Source organism: Myxine glutinosa, chromosome 11 (assembly GCF_964187855.1).
Source record: "Myxine glutinosa chromosome 11, kmMyxGlut1.1, whole genome shotgun sequence".
Taxonomy (NCBI): Eukaryota; Metazoa; Chordata; class Myxini; order Myxiniformes; family Myxinidae; genus Myxine; species Myxine glutinosa.
In genome coordinates, this window is record NC_136271.1 from 128,425,635 (window position 1) to 128,453,429 (window position 27,795).

The 27,795-nt window shown below is 44.6% G+C and overlaps 2 protein-coding genes across 3 annotated transcripts in view; both read right to left on the minus strand.

Moving 5' to 3' along the window:
• Positions 1-695: 695 nt before the first annotated feature.
• LOC144888336 (uncharacterized) lies at positions 696-11,590 on the minus strand. 2 transcript variants are annotated; one of them, XM_078765986.1, is made up of 3 exons: positions 11,491-11,590; positions 10,713-10,819; positions 696-2,133 (listed from the first exon to the last, which is right to left on the minus strand). In XM_078765986.1, exons 1-3 carry the CDS (start codon positions 11,510-11,512, stop codon positions 1,027-1,029), a joined length of 1,236 nt encoding a protein of 411 aa, XP_078622112.1. In that variant the 5' UTR covers positions 11,513-11,590; the 3' UTR covers positions 696-1,026. The 2 variants fall into 2 exon arrangements, with proteins under 2 accessions (XP_078622112.1, XP_078622111.1); XM_078765985.1 differs by lacking the exon at positions 11,491-11,590 and having other exon boundaries at positions 10,713-11,020.
• A 689-nt stretch (positions 11,591-12,279) lies between these two features.
• The window catches only part of LOC137436150 (uncharacterized), a 216,288-nt gene continuing 200,772 nt past the window's right edge, over positions 12,280-27,795 (minus strand). Inside the window, exons 2-3 of the mRNA XM_078786314.1 lie at positions 26,192-26,335; positions 12,280-12,455 (exon numbers count right to left, since the gene is read on the minus strand). Coding sequence (XP_078642440.1) covers positions 12,280-12,455; positions 26,192-26,335 — 320 coding nt within the window. The remainder of the gene's footprint in view (positions 12,456-26,191; positions 26,336-27,795) is intronic.

Here is a 27,795-nt window from a genome sequence, read left to right on the forward strand (position 1 = left end):
GCCACTCCTTGAACTTCTTCCTCTTCTCGTCAATCCTCTTTCCAACTTCATCATCCCAACACCATGTTTCCGAGTGCCTCAGTGGTCCTTTTGTCCATTCACATACCTCACCAATGGCTCCCAACAGACTATCTTTCATTGACATCCAACCACTTTCAAGCTCAACCACATCAACCTCTACCATACTCAACCTCTCTTTTAATGCCTTCCTCACCGACGCCTCTTTCAACCTCCACACCTTCATTCTCGGTTGGTACTTCACCCGTCGAACTCTCCTCCCACCTTTTACCCTCATGTCGCAGACAAGCTAGTGGTGCTGTGAAACAGCCTCCTCCCCCGGGATCACCTTTGTGTCCCGGAGGTGCCCGCACTGGATATATAGGCAATTTTACGATGTTTCATGCCGGTACTTTTGACGCTATATTTTAAACTCCGATAATGTAGCAAGCAAGAAATCATGCTTTTTGTTCTTCACGTTTGTAGGTCTTGACGTGAGATAGACCTTTCTTCTGATAGCTTAAATTTTTTAGATAAGTTTCGGCTTGAAAAAATGTTCACTTACAAAGCCAAAGAAGTGCTACAACTGCTAATCTGAAGATCGTTACCTCAGTAAGAAACTGAAAAGCCAGTTTTGGAAAAGCATGTATTATCTGCATGCTGAGTTTCAAAGAGCCTTGTCCGTCGTCTGCGTTCAGTTTGATTAAATGGACGTCTGTCAGCTATCAAATCACAACCAAAAAACATGTTGCAAAGTGAATATTGAGCAATACAAAACTTGAGACTGAAAATAGAAGATAAGAATTCACAACTATACTAAACTCAATCTATGTGATCGTGAGCAATTTCTCTAGCAGTTAGTGGGATAAAATTTAGTTAACAATCCGATAGTTCAAAACTTTGTGTGGGTTGCATCAGCCTTAATTTACTCTCCATATTTCACACTTTACCCGCCTAGCCTCTTAAGCATATTTATTCGTTTCTTCATCAATCATGCATGCGGAATGTACTCAGACCCCTTGAGAAATCTTAACCATCAAAAATAACACAAGTACAAACCTTTTCCCCACGGAGCCATGCGCATTTTCGAACAAATTCTATCTGATCGTGGTGGAATTGCGAAGTTGTAGTTGAAGATTGCGAAGTTGTAGTTGGAGATTGCGAAGTTGTAGATGTAGATTGCGAAGTTGTAGTTGGAGATTGCGAAGTTGTAGTTGTAGATTGCGAAGTTGTACTTGTAGATTGCGAAGTTGTGGAGTTGCGAACATTGTAGAATCCCCCATCGGAAGCAAATTCACATGGAGCGACATTGAAATCTGTCTGGAATGCGTTTGCAGCTGATGCAGCTTTTTTGATTTTTGATCCGGTCGGACATGAAATGAGCGATTCATCTTGTAGAGCAAGCGCACGTTGACCATCTGCAGTTTTGGCAATTGCACGCGCACGTGAAGACATTTCAGCTTGCATGGCAGGCAAGACAGTGGTGCCCAAATCTTGCTTTGCATCTGAAGAATCGTCAGCAATAGTTGATGTAACAACAGTTCTTTTTCGGATTTTGAGGCTAGAAACCTCATCGGGAGGTGGGGCTGAAACTTGTCGAGGATATCTTTTGACGAGACCGACACATATTTGGCAGGAGTCACCGTTGCAGTTTGTAAGTGGCGCTCGTAAAGCTGATTCAGTTCTCTGCTTTGCTGCAGAGAGCAGCGTCTGAAAATGAGGGGTTAAGTTGAAGAGCTTTGAACCACTTGAACTCGAAGTGGCCCCCTGAACTGCATTGCGCACACTCGCTTGACATGCCAAACATAATGACAAAGGCTCTGAAATTAACAACGGATTGTATTCAGGGAAGAGTTGTTGAAGTAGGGAAAGAATAGGCTTGTTCTTTGGGAGATACATTTCTCTGTATTGTTTGAACGATTTGGTCCACATTAATTTTGGCATTTGTCTGAAGCAAACCACACATCGTCGAATTCGATTCTTTTGATGATCTGAAGATGTATTGTAATAATCATCGGGAAGCGGCATCATCGCATTTCTGGGACCAGGGTTTTGTTCCACGCCTCCACACACAGTCAGGTCATCACCACATCTTCCACCACTTCTGTGCGTGTTGGCAGGGGATTCTGCTTTCATCTGAGGGATAAGCAGCAGCACAACAAACACTTAAGCCTTGTAGAATTAGAAGCTGTCAACAAAGTTCAAGCTTAAAGCTCAGCAGTGACTGAAACTCATACACTGTGCTCTCAAGTGGTAATCTACATTGAAAACATAAACACAATTCCTAAAAAACATTTTGATCCTTCATCAGTATTTCATGCAAAATTTTCTACTTGCGTTTTGGAGTAAAGACCTACTAAGGGTAAGGAAAACTATGTCCAATTTATCAACGCAATCAAATGGAAGCACCAAAACAGCTGTCATAAGTTCCGACACACGAAAGTCTAAATACCCAGTGTGTGCCCCCCATCTCGCCGACACAACATCAGGTAGTCAACGATTGTCATCGACCCACCTGACGTGTATGTAACAAGCTTATTATCCTCTTTCTGGAACTGAGTATTACAAATCAACAAATCAGCTCCATCAGGAAACTCCAAAATCCTTTCACTTTCTCCATTCCACACACCATATCTGTAACCCCCATGAACTCCCTGAAAACCGTCCATACTCCTTCCCACATGTCCATTTAGGTCTCCTCCTACCACAACAACTTCCTCATCTTTCACGTTTTCCATCAGCTTCTCTTCTCTATTAGTCTAGTAGGAAGACTAGGTCCCCCTGCACCCCCGGAGATATACTTCTAATCAGTGTTTCTAGATTGGAAAAAATGTGTAGAAAATGACTAGCTATGGCCCCAAGCTGAAAAAATGTCCCACATACCATTTTTATGCAAATTACTGCTGCCATTATCAAAAAAACGATTTTTGACATATCTCAGCCAATATTGCAGATAATTGAAAAATGAAGGTGTCTAGACCCATGTTTTGAAGGGCATAGATCATGATAGAACTATTCATAACATGATTACATGTGTCTATGGTATACTAGTATGCATATTAATGCTGTAATTACAAAATAATCAGTTTTACAAATGATAAGGATACGTTAATACTGCAGATAACTTAACATGGTACATAAGGGGTCTAAACCCAGGTATTTTCAAGGTTAAATGTCAACAAGATGCTCCTGAGTCTTGCATAGGGGCGGGACATTGGCAGTAACATTGGTACCACTCAACTTTTCTTCCCACCATTGACTTTGTATTGCGAGAGATTTTCACTTGCTTATTTAAAGGTTTCTCACCCAGCCCACGTAAAATCTACCAACTCCTGCTGTTAACTCCCAAACATATTTTTTTATGTTATCCAATCACAGTGCAGAAATGACAGACTAGAGATCCAAATTAGTGCTGCTATAGCTGCCATTTTACATTTCCATCCATGTAACATGCGCGCTCGCGCGCTCGTATCAATTGGTAATGTCGCGCGCTCGTATCAATTGGTAACGTTGATGTTATTGAATACCTCAGTTGAAAGTTCAGTCTTCCATTCCATCTGTGTGTTGTTCTTGGTATTCATCCTCCAATCTAGCCAGGTAAGATGCTAACTATAATGTTACTCACACTCTTGACTTCAGTTTCTGCATGAAATCATAAACAGGCAGAATAACAGCTGAGCCAGCTAGCACCATGTTAGCTAACGTTAAAGCTAGCCTCATCTATGTACAGTATGTTCCTAATGTCGGTGTAACTTAAACTTTTGTTAATGCCAAACATGAGACATATCTGTTGACTTCTGTATATGAATTGAACCAGAAAGAGGCACGACAGCTGAGCTAGCTACAGTAACTTAGCACAATGTTTCATTGGCCTCGATAGCTAACGTTAGTGTGGAAGAATTTAGATGTTTTAGCTATTAGCACTTTTGATGCCACTAAACATGGTTTAGTCAGCTAAAAAGTACCCTAGTGTAGAACATGACTCAGAACCTCTGTTACCTCACTGAAAACTCAGAGCCTCCTTTCACAGGCACTTTTAACATCATTCGTGATTTCTTATTTGTCATTTAACAGTGATGGTAGACATCGACAGCAAGCATGCCCAAAAGAAAACGGAGTGTAGAACCTGCAGCCCAAAGCTCTCCTCCTACATGCATCCTTCATGTACCATCCATGTCTGATCATGGGGATTTCACGCCCCTCCGTAAAATTAAAGGATCTGCTTCAGAAAAACTGCAACTGCTTCAAAAGATCCGGGATAGACGTCTCAACCAACCGCATGACTCCCCATGTCGTATGCAATCAGTATGTGATCAGATCCCGGCAACTCTTCCTGATGACCTAGAAAGAGTAGGATATCACAGCAAGTGTTATAAGCACTTTGTCCGCCACTTTCATCGTCTGGGAGATGATACAGAACCAGGGCCATCAACCTCATCATGGCATCACTCTCCTCGTAAACCAGGAGGTTCTGCTGAACCCATCTTCCCGCCAGAGTGTATATTTTGTGAGAAAGTTGAGACCAAAGATGCTCATCGCAATACTGAGAGGCCTACAACCTTCCCATCCTTTAAAAACAAAGAAAATGCATGGGAGCAAATCGAAACACGGGCTGAGAAAATGGGTCTCTATCGACTCCATCGAAAGGTGAAAAACAAAGACCTCTTTGCATGTGAGGCCAAACACCATCCGTCATGTTTTAAAGCTTTCCGCACCGCATTCTACAACTATGAGCATGCGATTCACAGAGCCGAAGCACCAAAGGAGCAGGCTTGCATGTCAGCCGCCCATGAAAAGGCATTCAACTCAGTACTGGAACACATTCAAACCCAGGTCATCCAGCAGAATAAAGTTCTACAGCTTTCTTCCTTGCGCTTGCTCTATGTCGAGGAACTGAAACTGAATGGATATGAGAACTCAAATTATCGGTCAGAGAAACTACTGAAACGCCTACAGAATGACCCAATCAAGGAGCATATCCACTTCACGAAGGTTGATCATGACAAATGTGATGTCATTTCTTTCTGGCTTGTGCACAGCTCAAACATAACAGTTTCCAATGCTCTCGCACGAGCATTCACACTCGGAAGCACAAACAAGAACCAAAATGTTGCCCTCCAACTTCGCCAGGGTATTCTACAGGCTTTCAGAGAGTGTAAAGACCAACCATGGCCACCAACAGCTGAAGACATGGAGCTCAATCCTGAAGACATCCTACCTCCAGACCTTGTCCGCTTTCTCAGCGTGCTAATGACTGGCAAGGAGGGCATCGAGACAGAAAAGGTGAAGCGTCTGGTCTTCTCCATTGGACAAGATCTGTGCCGTGCAGTGTCAGATGGAAAATGGAAGTTACCAAAGCACATTCTCCTCTGTGTGACTGTAAGGCACCTGTTCCGAAGCAAACAGCTCACCACAATACTACACAGGCTTGGACACTCTGAGAGCTACGATTTCGCCTTGGAGTTGGAAACTGCTCTCGCCAAGGTCCTGGATGAAGTCTCAACTTATCGTACACCACAAATTGTGACAGGAGAGGGCAACCTTGTATTCCACTGTGAGTGGGACAACTTGAATAAAACCACTACCAGTGTGCACGGCAGCAACATTGTAAACAGTGCTGGAGGAATCATGGTGCAGGAGGTCAAGCCCGGGTTCGAGAGCAGCAAGGACCGAATGCTACCTACCATCAATAGGTCACAACAGCGTAGCCTGAAGGTCGACACACCAAAAACTCTCCCACCCTTGCACTTTACTCGCGTTGGCCCGAAGTTCCCTGAAGGCTCATCATTCACACCGCCAGCAGAGAATGACACAGTCTATGCCACTACGATGCAAGAGTACTACATCTGGCTCTTCATCAGATACATCGGAAGCTGTGGCCTGCAGCCTGTGCCTGGGCTAGGGGGTTTCACCTCTGCAACTGGTTCTCCCCCACCCAGCAAATCAACAGTCGACTACTGCACGCCTATCCACCAACCGATCACAGACAACGCAGTTGTTCGTGAGCTACTGAAGCGTTCCGAGGCAGCAACTGCTGAGGTGGGTCAGAGATGGGTCCTGAATACATTTGATCTGGGTGTCTGCATGAAAGCCCTTCCCATCATCTGGCGCTGGCCAAATGAATTTGCTAGTCATGTAGTAACGATTGGACCCTTCCACACATCCATGAACTACATCGGGATGCTCACTGGACACAAGATGCGTGGTTCTGGATATGCAGAGATTCTCTTTGAGGCACAACTAGTAACAAGTGGATCTCTCAAAGGTGTTCTCAGTGGAAAGGCCTACGCAAAGTCCCTCTTTTGCCTCAAAACAGTGTGTGAGGCAATGGAGAGGCTGTTGATGGAGAGATTCACTGAGGAGGAGAACATCATGATCTCTGACCCTGCTGTGCTTCTCAGAATGACCCAGTCTTGCAACCGAGAGCACCTCGATGAAGCCCTCAAAGACCCCTCAACTCTACTCCTCATCAAAAAGTACCATGCCTTTGAGGAAAAGGTGCGCAAGGGCCACCTGGGGAAGACAGCTGCCTTCTGGATGTCGTTCATTACCCACTGCCATCTTGTCTTCATGCTCCTCCACTCTGTGAAGACCAACAACCTCCAGCTGTTTCACAAGTGTAACGGAGAGATGGCAGATATCTTCTTCGCCTTTGACGGACACAACTACTCCAGGTTTGTGTAGCATACATGGTAAAATGTATAACCATCACTGAGTAGATTTTAATTGATACTTGGGTTCATGTATTATGAGAGGAGCTATTCCAATAAATGTCTACAGTATTTCCCTCTCTGTACTTTACAGATATCTGACTTGGCTGGAAGTCCACCTGACAAATCTGGAAAGCACGCACCCAGGGGCCAAGGACCTGCTTACTATGGGTGCAATCGCAGTGGCTCGCTCGATGATACCAGGGGCACTCAGTGCTGTGGTGGGAGAAAATGGTGGGAGAGGACAAGACCCTCACATCCAAGTCCAAGGTTGATCTGGCTCGCCTTCCTCCATGCCAGTCTGCCCTGAAGCCGCACATCCAGCGTGTGAACCACCGCGTAGCATTGTACAAAAGAGCCGATCAACCTATCATCGAAAAGCCAAAACCTTATGAGGAGCAAGGATGGATAAGGACTGATGAAGGACTGTTGAAACCAATGTGGTCCAGTGGTCCCATCCTACCAACCTCACTGGTGGATCTTCTGAACACAGGAGAGCACGAAGAGGAGGAGGAAGAGGAAGGAGAAGAAGAGTTTGACTCTGACGATTTCGATGAAAATGATGATGACTGACTCAGTGTAGAATCACTAATGCTAATGATGTTTATCTAAAACAAGCAAGAGAAGAGTGGTCACATTGAGTGCTAGGACTATTTTGACAGTTGTAATATTTAGAAAAATAAAACTTTGTGTTAACGTCTGTGTAGACGGACCTTAATATGAGTCTATTATTTCGTAAAACTGTGATTATTTTGTAAATAAAGCACTAATTAGCATACTAGTATACCATAGACACATGTAATCATGTTATGAATAGTTCTATCATGATCTATGCCCTTCAAAACATGGGTCTAGACACCTTCATTTTTCAATTATCTGCAATATTGGCTGAGATATGTCAAAAATCGTTTTTTTGATAATGGCAGCAGTAATTTGCATAAAAATGGTATGTGGGACATTTTTTCAGCTTGGGGCCATAGCTAGTCATTTTCTACACATTCTTTCCAATCTAGAAACACTGATTAGAAGTATATCTCCGGGGGGTGCAGGGGGACCTAGTCTTCCTACTAGACTATATCGCACACCAGAACTTGTCCTTCTCTTCATCGCTCCGACCAACCTGCGGAGCATATCCCGAGATGACGTTCACCAAGAGCTTTCCAATCATCATTTTCACCATCATCAACCTTTCACTCACTCTCGTCACACTCACCACACTGTCTACAAACTCCTCAGAAAACAGGAAACCAACACCATGCACGCCTTCTGGGCACCCTTGCCACACAAACTTGTATTTCTGTCCCTGCCTACCCTTCACCATTCTCAATACCACGTCCCTTCCATCTCGTCTACTGCACACAACATATGTCCACTCTTCTTCTGACCAATACTTCGACCACTTCTCCTGATCTCCCTGTCATTGTCCCGACATTCCATGTCCCAAACCTCAGAAACAGATCTCCACGTCGGGCATCAGACGTTTCGTCGTCATAAATGGAGTGATTTCCACCCTTGCTTCGATCGGGTTCCCCACCTTGAGTTTTGACAGACAAACAAATGGACAGAGGTGAAAACATAACCTCCAGCCACCTTTGGTGGCGCAGGTAAAAATGGAGGCTCCCTCCTCTGAGACCTAATGGCACATTGTCAAGTCTGTCTCTAGAGTATGCTCCCCATCCATCCTTTCCCTCACTTAAAATTGAACCATAGCCGACTCCACTCGTGAGAATGCCGATTGTCTCAATTATGTGTTGCTTTCAAATGTTGGTGTCCCTAACTCACTCTCTCTATACCCACCCCTCCCAGCCATACCCATCTGCCCCTGGATTGTGTCTTTTGCACCTGAAAAAGTCGACAAGTTTCTGTCAACCCTCGACTTTGACTCTGCAACTAGACCAAAAGGCATCAGCTCACGTGTCTGAAAAAAAAAATTTGCTCTGCTGCTCTTGCATTTCCTCTCTCTGCCCTTTTCACCTTGTCATTTACCCTCGGCAATCTTCCATCTGCTTGGAAATCGGCCAACATCACAGCATTGTATCAAAAAGGTGCAAGAACGGATTGCCTTAACGACAGACCAATTAGCTTGCTTCCAATCACCAGCAAGGTCATGGAATCCATCATTTCAGTTGACATAAAATCATTCCTTTTCTCCGACGCCTTCATCCCAGATCATCAATTCGGATTCAGACCTGGTCACTCTACTCTGGACATGCTGCTTGTACTCTCCCAACAATGGATGGAGGCCCTCAATGTCAGATATGAGATCAGGACCATCTCTCTGGACATATCTCGAGCTTTCCATACAGTCTGACATCCTGCCTTGCTCCCGAAACGGTCTACCTATGGAATCCAAGGCCAACTCCAATCTTGGATTACTGACTTCCTCCACTCTCGTAGCCAATGAGTGGCTCTCAACGGAACCCTTTCTTCTCCTCTCCCTGTTGCTGGAGTAACGCAAGGCAGTGTTCAAGGCCCCATCCTATTCTGAGTCTTCAATTATCTCACTGGCTCTCTGGAAAATCATCTTTGTCTCTTTGCTGATGACTCCTCTCTGCTGTGACATCCCTTATCCCTCTGAAAGACAGGCAGCAGCTTCTTCCCTCTCTTCAGACCTTCACAAAATCACAAACTGGTCAAACACTTGGAATGTTTACCCTGAGAAATCCCATACACTCTCTCTCTCTCCGAAAGGACTGTAGCGCACACCCTTCCATCTGCTTTCTCAATGACCCTATTGAAGAGATTCTGTCACCGAAACTGTTGGGTCTCACTCTCAGCCATGATCTCTATTGGGTGAGCCACATTTCGAAGTTGGCTTACAAAGTCAGTCGTCGACTGGGCATCCATCTTCTGTCATGCAAAGTCCTTCCTTGGCACAAATTAGCTCCTAACCACCGACACAGCTTTCATGCACAGCTTGATGGAGTACTGCTCTCTCCTCTGGGTCTCTCCTCTTCCACCTCATTTCTGGTCGTGTAACCTCTGCCCTCTCTATGTTCCACGACCCCCACTCTCAGGTATTTATCTGCAGGAGGCAAACGGTCCACCGGCAACCCCCTCCGAGTGAAACTGCCAAAATCCCCAACCAAGTCCTGGTACAAAATCCCAAACGACTGCTCTCTCCACTCATTTGTTCCTCTTTTCCCCCTGTCTGTAGAACCAACATCCACACTCTCATCAATCTCATTCTTCCCTCCATGTCTTCAAGACAGCTGTTCAACACCATCTCAGATCGTCACCAAATACAAAACAATTTGATATTTTCTACACTCACTAAACCACGTCCCACCCCTCCCATAATTTTGCTTTTTTTTCACACCCTTGCGTTCTCCCCTTCCCCTCGTCATTACCTGCAACCCTTGTTTGTCCGTCTCCATCTGTTTTCTGCCGCTGCCCTGCTGTTGGCATTTCCCCTTCCTCCTTTTCTCATTTCTTCTCTATTTTGTTATGTTGCATCCTGATCTGTCATGTGTTCTAGCTCTTCCATGAGCCTCGACTATGTCTTACCAAAAAAAAAAATTTTAATTCGAAAGATGGCGGTGGAGTGGAGGAAAAGGTGAAGAAGAATGCACACATCAATCTTACTATAATTCACCAAATGTCTGTCTGTCTGTTCCCAGGTACCGCAAAAACAGTTGAACCGATCGCAACGAAATTTTGGGTGGGTAATCCTGGGACCCCCTGGAGTAAAATAGACCATATTGTTTTTCCAATTTTTTCCCCAATTTCCAATTTTCCAATTTTCCAGTTTTTCCAAACACAATGGAATAATATTTACCGGTATGAACAGTGATGTGGCTTTTATTGAAATTCTACAAATACTGTTTAGATTTTGATGATTTGCGTGTGATATGATTTAACGGATGTTTATATAAATCGTTTAAAATTAAAAAAAGCCTTCAATTTCTGATATTTTGCCTTTTCATTTGGGCCTCCCAATTGAAGCCCCGCCCCTAGGGCGGGTACCGTTGCTCGTTTATGAAATGCGAGTAAAAAACACCCTACCTGACGAGTCTTGGAGGGTTTTCGATGAATACTTTGAAGTAAAGATGAGCCTCCATAAGGGGTTTGCAGGAGAGACATCGGTGTCCTCCCAACTTCCATTTCTAAACCTGTGCCATTGGGGGATAAAAACATTTTCATGGTTTAAAATCAAAGGTTTTTCGAATTGCATTTATTCTGTCATTCAAACAGTGAATAAAATACAGAAATCTTGCATGTACGTCTTCCTGTTCTGGTGTTTAAAGGTGAAGAATAAAGCAATACTTGGCGATGGTATGGCATGTAAAAAGCATGTAAACTACCCCCGTTAATTCACCCCAGACCCACTTTTTTCGAAATACCGACTTCTTTCCTGGAAGTCCTAGCAGTGTTCATGTGTTTTTTTTTACCTCTCCCACACCCCCTACCCTTCCCATGCCTCCTCTCCCTCCCACAGATCTCCCGATGTCCCTGCTCTCCATTTTCTTATCCCGCTCCCTTTATCATGTTTTATGTTTTATGCTTCAGTTTGACTTTTTGTGATCAATGTTGGCTCTTACACGAGCCTCGATCTTGTATACAACAACAACAACAAAAAGCCAATAGTGTCGTTGCAGGCCCACCACCACCAAGCTAATTCACAGGTACTGTCCTGCCCACACCTACTGGTCCTCCATTGCCCTCCACGTAGGTATACTGCGTATGCGGATGTCTTCTGATACCTCAGGGAGATGGATGCCCCTGCCTTGCATAACCCCAGGTTACCTGTGGGCAAGGTGTAGTACCTGTCAGCCCCCCTTACCAGGGTAACGGTCCGCAGCCATGCGGTTTACATGGCAGATGGCTCTGCACAACTGGTGGATGAGAGTCAAGTCAACTCCAACAGCACGAGCGGAAGAGGGTGAATTCTGCAACGAGAGACGGAGAGGAGTGGCGACCCCCCTCCCCCCCCCCCCCACACCTCCCCACCCCCGTTCCACCCCGTCTATACCACACACCTACCCGTGTGTACCAGCCATAGAAAGGCAATGGCATCATTGCCCGAGGAGACTCGACATCATCATCAGGTATGCAGCTCTGGTATTAATTATGTTCTCCATATTCCCATATTAAAGGTTTCGTGAAGATTTGATGACAAAAGCTCGAATGGTAAAAACGGTATCGCCTGGACAGACAAACACACTACATCATTGGCTACCATTATCATTATCAAGTGTTGTACTTGTCGAATTATGACATCATAATGAAGGCAGCGATGACATCATCATCAACATATCTTATTCCCCATGGGGAGTGCTGTACAATAAGCCATGTTTAAAACTTTTTCCATTGAGCGGTTTCGGAGATATAGAGAGGCAACGTTTTGCCAAGATGGCGTTCGTACGAAGTGACCTATGACGTCGTACTTCTGAATAAAAAACAAATTATACAGGTGGAGGCACTCCTATAGTGGAATTTTCATGTCAATCGGACCAACGGTTGCTGAGAAAATGAATTTTGAAAATGCAGACACGCACGTACACACGCGATCGCTTAACCCTGCTTTTCGCTTTGCGAGCGCAGCGCAAATAACCCACAGTGTGAAAATACGTCAATCAGCAACAAAGAAGCCACCAGACTTACCTGTCACAGCCGTTGTAACCCCGTCAACACTGCTCATTTCCAGACATTTCTCTCCACTTGCAAGGCAAATTCGAGTCTTGCTCTGCTCCTGAGATCCCTCATCATTCAGACAGGCGGGCAGCAGTCTCTTCCGTCTCTTCATACCTTGAGAGAAATCACAAACTTGTCAAAAACTTTGAAAATGTCATTTTAATTCTGACAAATCTCACACTCTGTCTCCCTCTCTCTGAAAGGACCACCTGGCAAACCCTCCCATCTACTTTCTTAACAATCCCCTTGAGGAAGTTCAGTCCCTCAAGCTTTTGGGTCTCACTATCTGCCATGATCTTTCCTGGGATAACCACATTTCCAAATTGGCCTCCAAAGCCAGCCTCCGACTGGGCATCCTCCGTCGTACAAAGTCCTTCTTTTGCACACCTGAACTCTTATCCACCAACAAGGCCTTCATGTGCAGCTTGATGGAATGCTGCTCTCCCCTCTGGGCTGAATCCCCTGACTCACATCTTGTTCAGCTTGACCGTGGAAACCAAGGGCTTCAAGATCATTGGAATCTCCTGCGATGAAACGGAGTCAATGGGGCTATGACTCGCCATCGCAGACAGGTCGGTGGTCTCTCTGTCTTCTACCACCACCTTTCTGGTCTTGCACCCTCGACTCTTTCCTCTCTTTCCTCGTTGGTGTTTCCCCCTCTCTGTCTCCTGTTCCTTTTATCCCATAATGTCCTGATCCATCCAGTGTAGTCGCACTTCCACGAGCCTCGACTATTAATGTACAGGATTTTTTTTTTCTTTAATCCTTCAACGTTATTTACCTTTTCATATATTATCACAAAGTGACACAAAGCTTCCCGAAAACATGTTCACGTCATTTTATGAAGCACAAGCCGCCAATTGACAAGACTTGAACCGCGGAAGAGCACTCAAACAATAACACTCAAACAAGAACATTCAAACAAGTACAATCAAACAATAACACTCAAACACGAACATTCAAACAAGTACACGCAATCAAGCACACGCAAACAAGTACACGCAAACAATAACACTCAAACAAGAACATTCAAACAAGTACACTCAAACAATAACACTCAAACACGAACATTCAAACAAGTACACGCAATCAAGCACACGCAAACAAGTACACGCAAACAATAACACTCAAACAAGAACATCCAAACAAGTACACGCAAACAATAACACTCAAACAAGTACACGCAAACAAGAACATTCAAACAAGTACACGCAATCAAGCACACGCAAACAAGTGCACGCAAACAATAACACTCAAACAAGAACATCCAAACAAGTACACGCAAACAAGTACACGCAAACAATAACACTCAAAAAGAACATCCAAACAAGTACACGCAAACAATAACACTCAAACAAGAACACCCAAACAAGTACACGCAAACAAGTACACGCAAACAATAACACTCAAATAAGAACATCCAAACAAGTACAGTCAAACAATAACATCCAAACAAGTACATGCAAACAATAACACTCAAACAAGAACATCCAAACAAGTACACGCAAACAATAACACTCAAACAAGAACATCCAAACAAGTACACGCAATCAAGCACACGCAAACAAGTACACGCAAACAATAACACTCAAACAAGAACATCCAAACAAGTACACGCAAACAATAACACTCAAACAAGTACACTCAAACAAGTACACGCAAACAAGAACATTCAAACAAGTACACGCAATCAAGCACACGCAAACAAGTACACGCAAACAATAACACTCAAACAAGAACATCCAAACAAGTACACGCAAACAAGTACACGCAAACAATAACACTCAAAAAGAACATCCAAACAAGTACAAGCAAACAATAACACTCAAACAAGAACACCCAAACAAGTACACGCAAACAAGTACACGCAAACAATAACACTCAAACAAGAACATCCAAACAAGTACAGTCAAACAATAACATCCAAACAAGTACATGCAAACAATAACACTCAAACAAGAACATCCAAACAAGTACACGCAAACAATAACACTCAAACAAGAACATCCAAACAAGTAAACGCAAACAAGTACACGCAAACAAGTACACGCAAACAAGTACACGCAAACAATAACACTCAAACAAGAACATCCAAACAAGTACATGCAAACAAGTACACGCAAACAAGTACACGCAAACAATAACACGCAAACAATAACACTCAAACAAGAACATCCAAACAAGTAAACGCAAACAAGTACACGCAAACAAGTACACGCAAACAATAACACTCAAACAAGAACATCCAAACAAGTACACGCAAACAATAACACTCAAACAAGAACATCTAAACAAGTACACGCAAACAAACTGGCTCAAATATCAACACTCACTTGCTTTGAAGATTCAAACTCGTCGTGAGTTTCTTCTTTAATTTTAACTTTGATATCGTTTCGATTACAAAGGAAACAGCAGGTTTAACGAGCAATTCGAAGGAAAACAAAATCGACGCGTGTCACTCGTCAAGAATTGCTCCAGCAAAGAACGTCCTATTGACTATTGTGACGTCGGCATAACCGCGCTCGGATAATTAATGACGTCACAGTAACTAAATCGGTCGTTTATTGGATACCAGAATCAACATTCATTTGATGAAATACAATATTAAAATAAATGATTTGGGGGACATTATGCACGAGCAACCCTGAATGGGGTTGGGGGAATATTCAAAAAAAAAATTAATATATATACATATACTGCATGTATATATATTGGGAGGGGGAGGGGTGGGGGAGGAGGGGGTGGGATGGGAGAGGGTTGGGGGGGAGGGGTGGGGGAGGAGGGGGTGGGATGGGAGGGGGTTGGGGGGGAGGGGTGGGGTGGGGAGGTGGTGTATGCAGGCGAAGCTTTGGAGGTGGGGAGAGGGGGTTACAAAAAATCGTTCGCTGTGATTAATTCACACAACTCGTCCAACCCCACATCCCTTGCTTGTGTGTACCGACTACCCAAATCCAACCTTTCAGCACCCAATGTGCTTACGTATTATAAAAACAAACTCCACCGAAACTTGACCCATGCAGATCAATGCAGGGCTTGTTTTGCGATGGAGTGCTTGGATTTCATCAGAGATGGGCAGGCGTCAAGTACCTGGATTTCATCAGAGGTGGGCAGACGTCAAGTACCTGGATTTCATCAGAGATGGGCAGACGTCAAGTACCTGGATTTCATCAGAGATGGGCAGACGTCAAGTACCTGGATTTCATCAGAGATGGGCAGACGTCAAGTGCCTGGATTTCATCAGAGATGGGCAAACATCGAGTCCATGGATTTCATCAGAGATGGGCAGGGGTCGAATCCATGGATTTCATCACAGATGGGCAGACGTCAAGTACCTGGATTTCATCAGAGATGGGCAGACGTCAAGTATCTGGATTTCATCACAGATGGGCAGACGTCGAGTCCACGGATTTCATCAGAGATGGGCTGAAATCGAGTCCATGCATTTCATCAGAGATGGGCTTTTGTCGAGTCCATGCATTTCATCAGAGATGGGCAGACGTCGAGTACCTGGATTTCATCAGAGATGGGCATACGTCGAGCACCTGGATTTCAACAGAGATGGGCAGACGTCGAGTACCTGGATTTCTTCAGAGATGGGCAGACATCGAGTACCTGGATTTCATCAGAGATGGGCAGACGTCGAGTCCATGCAGTTCAGAGATGAGCTTTTGTCGAGTCCATGCATTTCATCAGAGATGGGCAGACGTCGAGTACCTGGATTTCATCAGAGATGGGCAGACGTCGAGGACCTGGATTTCATCAGAGATGGGCAGCCGTCAAGTACCTGGATTTCATCAGAGATGGGCAGGCGTCAAGTACCTGGATTTCATCAGAGATGGGCAGCCGTCAAGTACCTGGATTTCATCAGAGATGGGCAGGCGTCAAGTGCCTGGATTTAATCAGAGATGGGCAGACGTCAAGTGCCTGGATTTCATCAGAGATGGGCAGACGTCAAGTGCCTGGATTTCATCAGAGATGGGCAGACGTCAAGTACCTGGATTTCATCAGAGATGGGCAGACGTCAAGTATCTGGATTTCATCAGAGATGGGCTGAAATCGAGTCCATGCATTTCATCAGAGATGGGCAGACGTCGAGTCCATGCAGTTCAGAGATGGGCTTTTGTCGAGTCCATGCATTTCATCAGAGATGGGCATACGTCGAGTCCATGGATTTCAACAGAGACGGGCAGAGGTCGAATCCATGGATTTCAACAGAGATGGGCAGACGTCAAGTACCTGGATTTCATCAGAGATGGGCAGACGTCAAGTATCTGGATTTCATCAGAAATGGGTGCACGTCGAGTCCATGGATTTCATCAGAGATGGGCAGACATCGAGTCCATGCAGTTCAGAGATGGGCAGACGTCGAGTCCATGCATTTCATCAGAGATGGGCAGACGTCGAGTCCATGCATTTCATCAGAGATGGGCAGACGTTGAGTCCATGGATTGCGTCAAAGTTGGGCTGACGTCGAATCCATGGATTTCATCAGAGATGGGCAGAGGTCGAAACCATGGATTTCATCAGAGATGGGCAGTGGTCGAATCCATGGATTTCATCAGAAATGGGCAGACGTCTAGTCCATGGATTTCATCAGAGATGGGCAGATGTCGAGTCCATGCATTTCATCAGAGATGGGCAGATGTCGAGTCCATGCATTTCATCAGAGATGGGTTGACGTCGTCACATCCATGGATTTCACCAGAGATGGTCTGACGTCGTCGCATCCATGGATTTCATCAGAGATGGGCTGTCGTCGAGTCAATGGATTTCATCAGAGATGGGCAGACGTCGAGTCCATGGATTTCATCATAGATGGGCTGACGTCAAGTCCATGCATTTCAGAGATTAGCAGAGGTCGAGTCCATGCATTTCATTAGAGATTGGGTTTTTTTTTAATGTATTCGGGGAAAATGTCATCGGTCCCTGGAGCTTTGCCTTTTTTGGCTGCGGACAGTGCGGCGTCCATCTTTCTTTGTACGTGGGGCCGATATGTGACGACTCAATGGGCTTTTAGACAGGTCGAGATTTCAATATTTGTGCTTCAAAAAAAGTGTTGTGGGGATTTCGTGTGAAAAGTCGGCAAACAAGTTTTTTAGGGTAATTTGAGGGTGCTGAATTCAAAAAAATTGTTTGCCAGGCTGAATTTTGGGGTTTGGCCCTCAAATTCCCCCCCAAAAAAATGGCCGCCATTTTTCCCCATATTTTGCAGTATAGCTCGGCTTATATGTACTAGGGAGATACCCGTGCTAAGCACGGGTGGGAGGCCAGAAGCAAACAGACAATGCAGAAACGGCGAATGCTCAAGCATGAAACCAATAAATTCCACATTCCTGTCGCACCTTCAGTCGCACGTCAGACATGGACAGCAAGTTCGTGAAGGACTTCCATGAAAAACGTACCCGTTCGCAAACAAACGGGTACGTTCACGTATAGAAACATCAATCATGGGACCATGGCGAATCTGCATATGGCGATCCGCGAAGTTCACGTTGAGAAAGTAGAAACCATCACGGCATGTCGTCATTATAGATCAGTGGTCGTCATTCACTTGAACTCGATATCTCTTTTTTCATTCCAAACAAGATAACTCCAATTAATCACAAAATAAACTTTTAACAACATTGTTAATGTTTCCTTCATTGTAAAAACTACCAAATCAACAGTTAAAAGGATTTTGAGCCGATAGCTGTTACGGCCTTGGCAAGATCGATGGAGACAGCGATCTGTTAGCGTATTCACCACCCAAATAGCTATGTGGAATTCTCTCATGTGGAGATTAAATGTCGTTTGAACTTTGGCCGAGGTCATTATTTACTTTTAATGATGTTTATATACGAATGATGTTTAATTATGTTTATATTGGTTTTGGGTCGTCCTTTTCGCATATCTCATGGGATTGCAAGTTGGAGAGACGGCTGTGATGGCGGGGAGCGAGGGGGTTGGAATTCTCTCAAGCAGGGATTCAACCCGTGTCCTTATATAAAAGGTCTTTGTCCAAGGTCACCGAGTTCGATCGGTGCAGTTGTGCAGCAATCGGTGCAGCCGTTTGTGCGGCACCCGGGAAAACAACATCGTCACAATGAAAACATTGTCACAATGAACGTTATGCGAACGCAAATGTTATGCGGGAGTCCAAACCTGGGAATGCTGGAGACCAAAGCTGAAATTGGGAAAACGAAATAGCCTATTTTACTCCTGGAGATCCCAGGATTACCCACCCAAAATATCGTTGCCATTGGTTCAGCAGTTTTTACGGTACCTTCGAACGGACAGACAGACAGACAGACGGACGGACATTTGGTGAATTATAGTAAGATCACAGGAGGTTAAAAATTGTGACAATACCCATGTTTGTGATACTGAGGATTCCAGATATACTGTTGCCTAATTTACGACGAGTTTGGTTTGCGCGCCATTTGGAATTCCAAGATGGCCGCCATAATTTCGCCCAAAACGGTAATAAATGAGCCCAGCCTATAGGAATAAGCAAGAGAGGAAGTTGAAAAGTGCATGGTAATACACAGGTTTGTGATACCAAGGATTCCAATATGTTGTGTAAATCTAAGTTGTAACCAGTTTGGCTTGCTCGCCATTTTGAATTCCAAGATGGCTGTCATTTCTCGGCTTCTTCGTATTGAATGTAATCAGGCCAAAGAGACAGATTTATCATACATCTATACCGTAAATACATAATTGACATACATGAATACACAACCAAACACATCCACACACGATCCACATCACCAGCCCACATCACCAGAAATGAGTGTTCGTGTTGCAGCTATCAGTGACCTTATTGCAGCAGAAGGAAAGTATCATCTCTCCTGCTATGTTCAGTTTATCAGAAGGACATCCCAAACCAAAGAGAACTCTCAGCATACAGATATTGCGATGATTTGGCTATGCAATGAGCTGCAGTACTCTGCTGACCATGGCCATATATTAGAGCTAAAGGAAGTGTGGAACCGGTATCGTACCATTGCCAAAGAATCCAATTTGGATATTCCACCCTCATTTACCAGTGGAATGGGCACATTCAAGGATAAGTTGGCTCTTCGGATTTCAGAATTCTACGAGGTAATTGTACTGCATGACAATGCACCGAGTGAGTGACGTTCTGTTCTGGTTCCGCTGAAGTTTGGCCACATACCTGTTTCAAAGATGACACAAACAGATGAAGAAGCAGCAGCTACACTCACCATTCCTACCTACCAACCACAAGAAGATGAGTTCCTGTCCATGATCTACGTTGCCCTCAAGCTTAGAAGTGACATCCTTTCACACCCAGCTTACGAAGGAGTTAGTCAGTGAAGAGGAGCTATTAAATGTGTACCAGATAGATTGTACATGTTTCTTAACCTAGTGATAGGTGGCCAGTGTCTACTGCAGCAAGATGCTGATGAGGACAGCAGTGATGGTGAAGATGAGTCCGTAAGACGCTGTCGTATACTTAGCCTCGCACAGGATTTGATCTATACAGTTAGTGGTGACAGGCACTTGACTCCAAAACATATTGGATTGGGCAGCACTCTGCACCAATCAACTCGTTCAAAAGAACTAGTGAAATTATTCTACAATGCTGCGCATGTTATAAGCTACAGAGATGTACTTCGATTAGATACAGGCTTAGCTGAGAGTACACTACAAGGAATGGATGAAAGTGGAGCTGTGATACCCCCCAATTTAGTCAAAGACCGTTTTGTCTTTTTCTCTGCTGACAATATTGATATTAATGAAGGTACTCTTGATGGCAAAACCACTTTCCATGCCACTCAATTGGCTGCTTGGCAGAGAGGAACACCTTCAGGGAGTCTTCTGGATGGTATTAAGCTCTCCAAAAATGAAACGGTGAATGTTCCTGGCGCCATGAATGAAATCACACCTGTAGCAACAAACTCCAAGGGAATTAATAAACCTCCGTTGACAAATGATACCAAAAAGGAGTGGTTTAATGGGTCACTTGATGAATCAACCTCAGCATTGAGGGCCCAGGTGGCAGACACTGCATTCACGATGAGAAGACAATCACATGACCCAAAGCCTTCCTGGACAGAATTTAACCAGAAGCACAGTACTGTAGATCCTGAAATGACTACTGTAGGGTATCTTCCTATCATTCAAGCACCAGCTCATTACATTGATACCTTGAACACTGTGGTTCAAAGAGTGCAAACATCACTCAAGCTCTGAATCAGAAATATGTGGTACGAACAGTTGATGAAGAAATAGTAATACAAAACACCATACTGTACTACAGAATAAAGCAAGGTGTTGGTTTTCCGGAACAACTGTTTCCAATATTGATCTTTTGTATCTAAAACTCCATGTCGGTAAATGAGGGGTATTGCACAGGTAAAGCACTGCTAAAGTAAATTTCAGCTAATTTGCAGCTAGATCCCGGGTACCGGGTGCAAGATACCATTCTGGTGTAGGTTAAGTATTGATTTGATGGACAATGGGTAGATTTTAATTATAATTGACACATAGCAATCAACCGATGATCTCTCTGAAATATTGCTAAAGTTCAAACCAAATCATACCGCGGTACCCCAAATTTCACCAAATGGACACGTCCAAATTCACCTTCTTCTGCCAGGATCGCTGGAATCTACTTCAACAGGCAGCAAGTGCGTAATTAATGTATGTACTTTGAAGAATGATTTGACGTCATACTAATTTATCATAAAACTTTGAATTCAAGATGGCAGGCAAACCAAACTGATTACAACTTATATGGAAGCTTCTTTTTTTTTCTTTTGGGAAACTTTGGTATTACAGACATGGGTATTGTCATCATTTTAAACATGTGTTATTTTTGCCTATGGGCTGATTAATGCATTAGGTGAATAATGGCGGCCATCTTGGAATTCAAGATGGCAGATAAACCAAACTAGATACAACTTAGGTAACAACATATTTGGAATCCTTGGTATCACAAACATCGGTATTTCCACCATTTTAAAACTTCAATAAAGCTTAGAAGCCGAGTTATAAGGCAAACAAGATGAAAATGGCGGCCATTTTGTTTTTTTCAAATTTGAGGGTCAAAATCTCAAAATTCAGCCTGGCAAACAATTTTTTTTGATTTCAGCACCCTCAAATTATCTTGAAAAACTTGTTTGCCCACTTTTAACATGAAATGCCTCCAACATTAAATTTTTCTCAAATCTGGACCTATCTATTTGGTAGAGGTTTCGGTCCCTTTTTACCTCTTGCGCCTTCGTGATTCGGACGTTGCTGCCTTTGAGGTCTTCATGTTTTTTTTTCTGACTTGTCTATTTTTCCCAGTATGGGTGCCAATGACATCAGTAAATTATTTTGAGGGGCATTTACATGGGGAACTCCCCGACCCCATTACCCCCATCAGTGATATATCACATACAAGTCCATTGCCGTCCAATATTCCCATCCCTTCTGTCTCCACTCAGACATTCTGCTACCCTGTTGTCCTTCACTTTTGGAATCCTCTATTTATTTTGTACACCAACATGGCAGAATATTTATTTACCCTCTCTCCTTTCTCTGCTCCTTCCCTTGAATATCATCCCCATAGTCGAGCGATAATCGTCTCATGCAGGGGGTGGAACCCAATACCTGGAGGGGCGGAGGGTTGTCCAGGGAGAAGAGGGAGGAGCCAGTAGCTCTCGGTTCTGTGCTCAGAGAAGTTAACAGTTCTGAGAGGATTGCGAAAGTTCTGAGAAGGGGGAGGAGCCTCGATCAGGCGGGATCAGTTCAGTGCACGAGGAGCTCCCGGTTTTGTGGAAAACCTTTTTTTTTGAGAACTAGGATAGTTATTAGGAGTTCTGGGAGTAAGGAGAGCTTTCTTTTGTATACAGATTCGAGGCTCGTGTAAGAGCTAACACATTGAACATGAAAAAATGCACATACACACAAAACATGCAATGAAGGGAGTGGGAGACAAGAGGGGGAAAGAGAGGGAAGCATACAAGCACGACAACAGTAGAGAACAGGGACGTCGGTAGATCTGTGGAAGAGAAAGGGCTGCGGTTGGGGGGTGCGGGGGAGGGGTACACAGTATAAAACAAATGAACACTACCAGGAATTTCAGGAATGAAGTTGGGGATTGAAAGAGGTGGATTTGGGTTTTCATCCGGGCAAAATGTTTTTGCCTTGGATAAGATGTTTGTTTGATTTGATGATGTTTTAACAGGGGCAAAAAAAAGCAAGGTTTTGGATGGGGGAAAATAAGAAATGGTGGAGAACAGCTGTTTCAAAGACCTGGAGGGAGGAGTGGGATTGAAGAGAGTGAGGGAGTTTGTTCCAGAGGTGGGGAAAAGAGGAATGAAAGAGTGAAGGTGAGCAGAGTCTTGATTTTGGCAGTTTCGCCATAAGAGGGTTGCTGGCAGATCTTGTGCATCCTGCAGGAATATTTGGGGGACAGAGCACAGACAGAACAGGGGGAGCAAGGCTGGAGAGGAGTCGGGAGAAGACAGAAAGACAACCTACCTGCCTGCGGTGAGAGAGAGAAAGGCTCTCAGAATCAGCTTCATCGTGGGAGTTTCCAATTTAAGGATGTCATCTTGCCTGCCTTCACCCAGTGCATGTGTTTGTCTGCCTGCTGCCTGGTCATCGTCCTGCTCATCTCAATACCTCTTTGTTGTGCTGCTGTCCCATCAGATCATCGCCTGCTCTGCCCCAATCTTCCCCATCCCCAAAACCACCAGAGATAAGTGACCCAGTTTTCTCCCTCTTCCCGTCTGTGCTCGTGACTGGAGTGAGGTGCCTTAGTTTTTATCGGATTTATTTTACCTCATTGTATACAGTTGTTATTGAATTCATTTTTTCCTGCTTTTATTGTTCGGGAATAAACCCGTTTGGTTTTATAAAAGCTTTAAAGTTCTCATTATTTGCCTCAGGTCCGCACGAGTATAATATCACCATCATTTGGAATGTATCCACAGCAATTAAAACCATTCAGTACATCATGGGATTTTAACCTCCCGCCGCAACGTGCTCGACGTTAGATGAGCCGTTGACATAACAATATTGTTGCGGATCAGCCGCCGGCCTTCTCCCCTTACCAAGGGGGGATTAGTCCCCTTGTCTTTGACTGGCCTGGCGGGACCCGGGACCTAGGACGTCCCTTCCGGACAGCGCGAAATAGGGTATTAGGACCAAATTCGCTATTACCTAAGTACTCGCGCTGCCCTGGAAGCGAGGAAATAAGCCCCACACGAACCACGTGTGTTGAGACGCCGAGCGGTGCGTACACGCGATCCGTGCCGTTTAGATGGTGAACCCGGTTCTAGCGGTCTTATTCGTGCCACGCTTAGTCAATGGCAAAATCACAAAGGCGATCGAATTGGAAAAAGGAAGAACAAGGTTTATTTACACTATTCACAATGGTTCAAGAAAAATGGGACACAGAGCAGCCTTATACAGTCTTACTTAATACCCAAAAGACTACGGGCACGTCTCACACACACACGGGGCTTGCAGCTGCAGGATGATGGTCCGTGCGTCCAGGGATGGCTCTCGTGCAGCTCCCCCCGGTCTCCAGCTCGTCGCGCGCCGTTTGGACGCACGGGGTTATTACAGGGCGAACGGTAGGGGGTGGGCTCTGGTGCGGTTGGCGGTTAATCACTGGCGGCTATAGCCGCTTTTACTCGCATGGCTGGAATATTCGCTGTTCGCCACCGGCGCGTTTGGCTGTGGCCGCGTACTCGTACCGCCAACGCCTCTTCTTCGTCCCCTCTGGCGCGTACGTAATATGGAGAGTTAAAGCCTCAAAGCGCTATCGCAACGAATTTCTCTCCACAAGTCCTTTTCAATGCGCTCCAACAAGTGCTCACAATGCGCTCGCCCCCTCAAAGTCCAGCCCTCTTGATATGCGCTCGCTGTCAAAGTCCTCGCATCAAGCCCTCTCCCAACAAGTCCTCTCGCTGTAAGTCCTGTTCAAGGGCTTTGTGCAGCGACTTATATTGGCATGCCCCGCGAACCTTCCCGAACTCACCAGACGCGCCTCTCCACGCCCTCTCACGTCATGCCGCTAGAGCCCTGATTGGCTGGTGGCTCTTACCGTCATCGCCTCTGACGCTCTGCCTCGACTCCGCCCCGATCTCAACGCCGGCCCCACCCTTTTTGGGCCTACCTCATGTTACTCGACTAGTGGGCAGCCAATGCTCAACAAACTGGATCGAGCAGCCAATGCTTAACAAACTGAGCGGGCAGCCGAATGGGGCGCGGGATGGATTCCACCCATCGAGGTGGAATTGGAGGGTGGACGCAAAATGAACGGGACCTAATCTCATGTCTTTACACAACGCAGATATTAATAGGGGAAATGGCCTATACTTACACATACTATGACATAACTAATACTACAAGTGGGCCTACGTGTTGCTCGTGGAACTAACTATGAGGGGTAAACCTTTAGCATTTATTGAAGTCATATGTACAATCGCAAAACCACAGCAATATATTTAAGGACGTACTGCACAATTTGCTTGAACAATAGAATGCATACGGTATATGGAAAGATCAATTTAGAATGCTCTTTTCAAATAACCGGTATGACCCCCCTGTGAAACTCATCAGACCGTTCTGGGCCCTTTTCCTTCATAAATAGCACATTTTGTCATACCTTACAATCCACGGCAGTGACTTTACACCAGACTGAGGTTTACGGGAGAGATTCTCACTCTGCGTATGCATAAATGACGCTCAACAGGTTGTGGTGTGTTTTGGTTGTGATGTATTTTAAATGCGATTTTTTTTTTGTTATGGTATGGCACCATTACCAAACAGAGAATGTCGTTTTCTTCTGTTGGAATCATTGTAATTGCTTCAGCCATTATTGTGCTTGGTCGAATGACATTTATCAACAATTTGGTGGATGAACCATTCAGCGATTTTGCGCTCTCTTGATCTGGTTTTTCATTCGTGTTAGTTATAAAAACGTTCGCGAATAAAAGGTATGGCTTTTAAAAGCTTATGACTTTGCGCGAAAGGAGATTTTGAGCATGACATTTTGTACACATTTTGTGGGGCGGCCATTTTTATGCCTCCACCCGCGAAGGTGGCCGGAAGCATTATGTTTTTGGGTTGTCCGTCTGTCCCGGTAACAGGATTTTTACCTAACATGACCGTTGGTCATGGGCCTTTGACCGCTTGACCCCAAAATCGAATCAGTTAATCTTTACCTTTACCTCAATCTTTACCGCACCCTTATGGAAACGTCCCGCCCCGTCTATACCACACACCTACCCGTGTGTACCAGCCATAGAAAGGCAATGGCATCATTGCCCGAGGAGACTCGACATCATCATCAGGTATGCAGCTCTGGTATTAATTATGTTCTCCATATTCCCATATTAAAGGTTTCGTGAAGATTTGATGACAAAAGCTCGAATGGTAAAAACGGTATCGCCTGGACAGACAAACACACTACACCATTGGCTACCATTATCATTATCAAGTGTTGTACTTGTCGAATTATGACATCATAATGAAGGCAGCGATGACATCATCATCAACATATCTTATTCCCATGGGGAGTGCTGTACAATAAGCCATGTTTAAAACTTTTTCCATTGAGCGGTTTCGGAGATATAGAGAGGCAACGTTTTGCCAAGATGGCGTTCGTACTAAGTGACCTATGACGTCGTACTTCTGAATAAAAAACAAATTATACAGGTGGAGGCACTCCTATAGTGGAATTTTCATGTCAATCGGACCAACGGTTGCTGAGAAAATGAAATTTGAAAATGCAGACACGCACGTACACACGCGATCGCTTAACCCTGCTTTTCGCTTTGCGAGCGCAGCGCAAATAACCCACAGTGTGAAAATACGTCAATCAGCAACAAAGAAGCCACCAGACTTACCTGTCACAGCCGTTGCAACCCCGTCAACACTGCTCATTTCCAGACATTTCTCTCCACTTGCAAGGCAAATTCGAGTCTTGCTCTGCTCCTGAGATCCCTCATCATTCAGACAGGCGGGCAGCAGTCTCTTCCGTCTCTTCATACCTTGAGAGAAATCACAAACTTGTCAAAAACTTTGAAAATGTCATTTTAATTCTGACAAATCTCACACTCTGTCTCCCTCTCTCTGAAAGGACCACCTGGCAAACCCTCCCATCTACTTTCTTAACAATCCCCTTGAGGAAGTACAGTCCCTCAAGCTTTTGGGTCTCACTATCTGCCATGATCTTTCCTGGGATAACCACATTTCCAAGTTGGCCTCCAAAGCCAGCCTCCGACTGGGCATCCTCCGTCGTACAAAGTCCTTCTTTGGCACACCTGAACTCTTATCCACCAACAAGGCCTTCATGTGCAGCTTGATCGAATGCTGCTCTCCCCTCTGGGCTGAATCCCCTGACTCACATCTTGTTCAGCTTGACCGTGGAAACCAAGGGCTTCAAGATCATTGGAATCTCCTGCGATGAAACGGAGTCAATGGGGCTATGACTCGCCATCGCAGACAGGTCGGTGGTCTCTCTGTCTTCTACCACCACCTTTCTGGTCTTGCACCCTCGACTCTTTCCTCTCTTTCCTCGTTGGTGTTTCCCCCTCTCTGTCTCCTGTTCCTTTTATCCCATAATGTCCTGATCCATCCAGTGTAGTCGCACTTCCACGAGCCTCGACTGTAATGTACAGGATTTTTTCTTTCTTTAATCCTTCAACGTTATTTACCTTTTCATATATTATCACAAAGTGACACAAAGCTTCCCGAAAACATGTTCACGTCATTTTATGAAGCACAAGCCGCCAATTGACAAGACTTGAACCGCGGAAGAGCACTCAAACAATAACACTCAAACAAGAACATTCAAACAAGTACACTCAAACAATAACACTCAAACACGAACATTCAAACAAGTACACGCAATCAAGCACACGCAAACAAGTACACGCAAACAATAACACTCAAACAAGAACATTCAAACAAGTACACTCAAACAATAACACTCAAACACGAACATTCAAACAAGTACACGCAATCAAGCACACGCAAACAAGTACACGCAAACAATAACACTCAAACAAGAACATCCAAACAAGTACACGCAAACAATAACACTCAAACAAGAACATCCAAACAAGTACACTCAAACAAGTACACGCAAACAAGAACATTCAAACAAGTACACGCAATCAAGCACACGCAAACAAGTACACGCAAACAATAACACTCAAACAAGAACATCCAAACAAGTACACGCAAACAAGTACACGCAAACAATAACACTCAAAAAGAACATCCAAACAAGTACAGTCAAACAATAACATCCAAACAAGTACATGCAAACAATAACACTCAAACAAGTACACGCAATCAAGCACACACAAACAAGTACACGCAAACAAGTACACGCAATCAAGCACACGCAAACAAGTACACTCAAACAAGTACACGCAATCAAGCACACGCAAACAAGTACACGCAAACAATAACACTCAAACAAGAACACCCAAACAAGTACACG

Bases quoted from the DNA above. Each gene is read 5' to 3' on its own strand.
- LOC144888336 (XM_078765985.1), bottom strand. From the start codon at position 10,850: ATGAAAATGTTTTTATCCCCCAATGGCACAGGTTTAGAAATGGAAGTT. The intron at 2,134-10,712 runs GTAGGGTGTTTT...CTTATCCCTCAG, and splicing joins AACCCTCCAAGACTCGTCAG to ATGAAAGCAGAATCCCCTGC.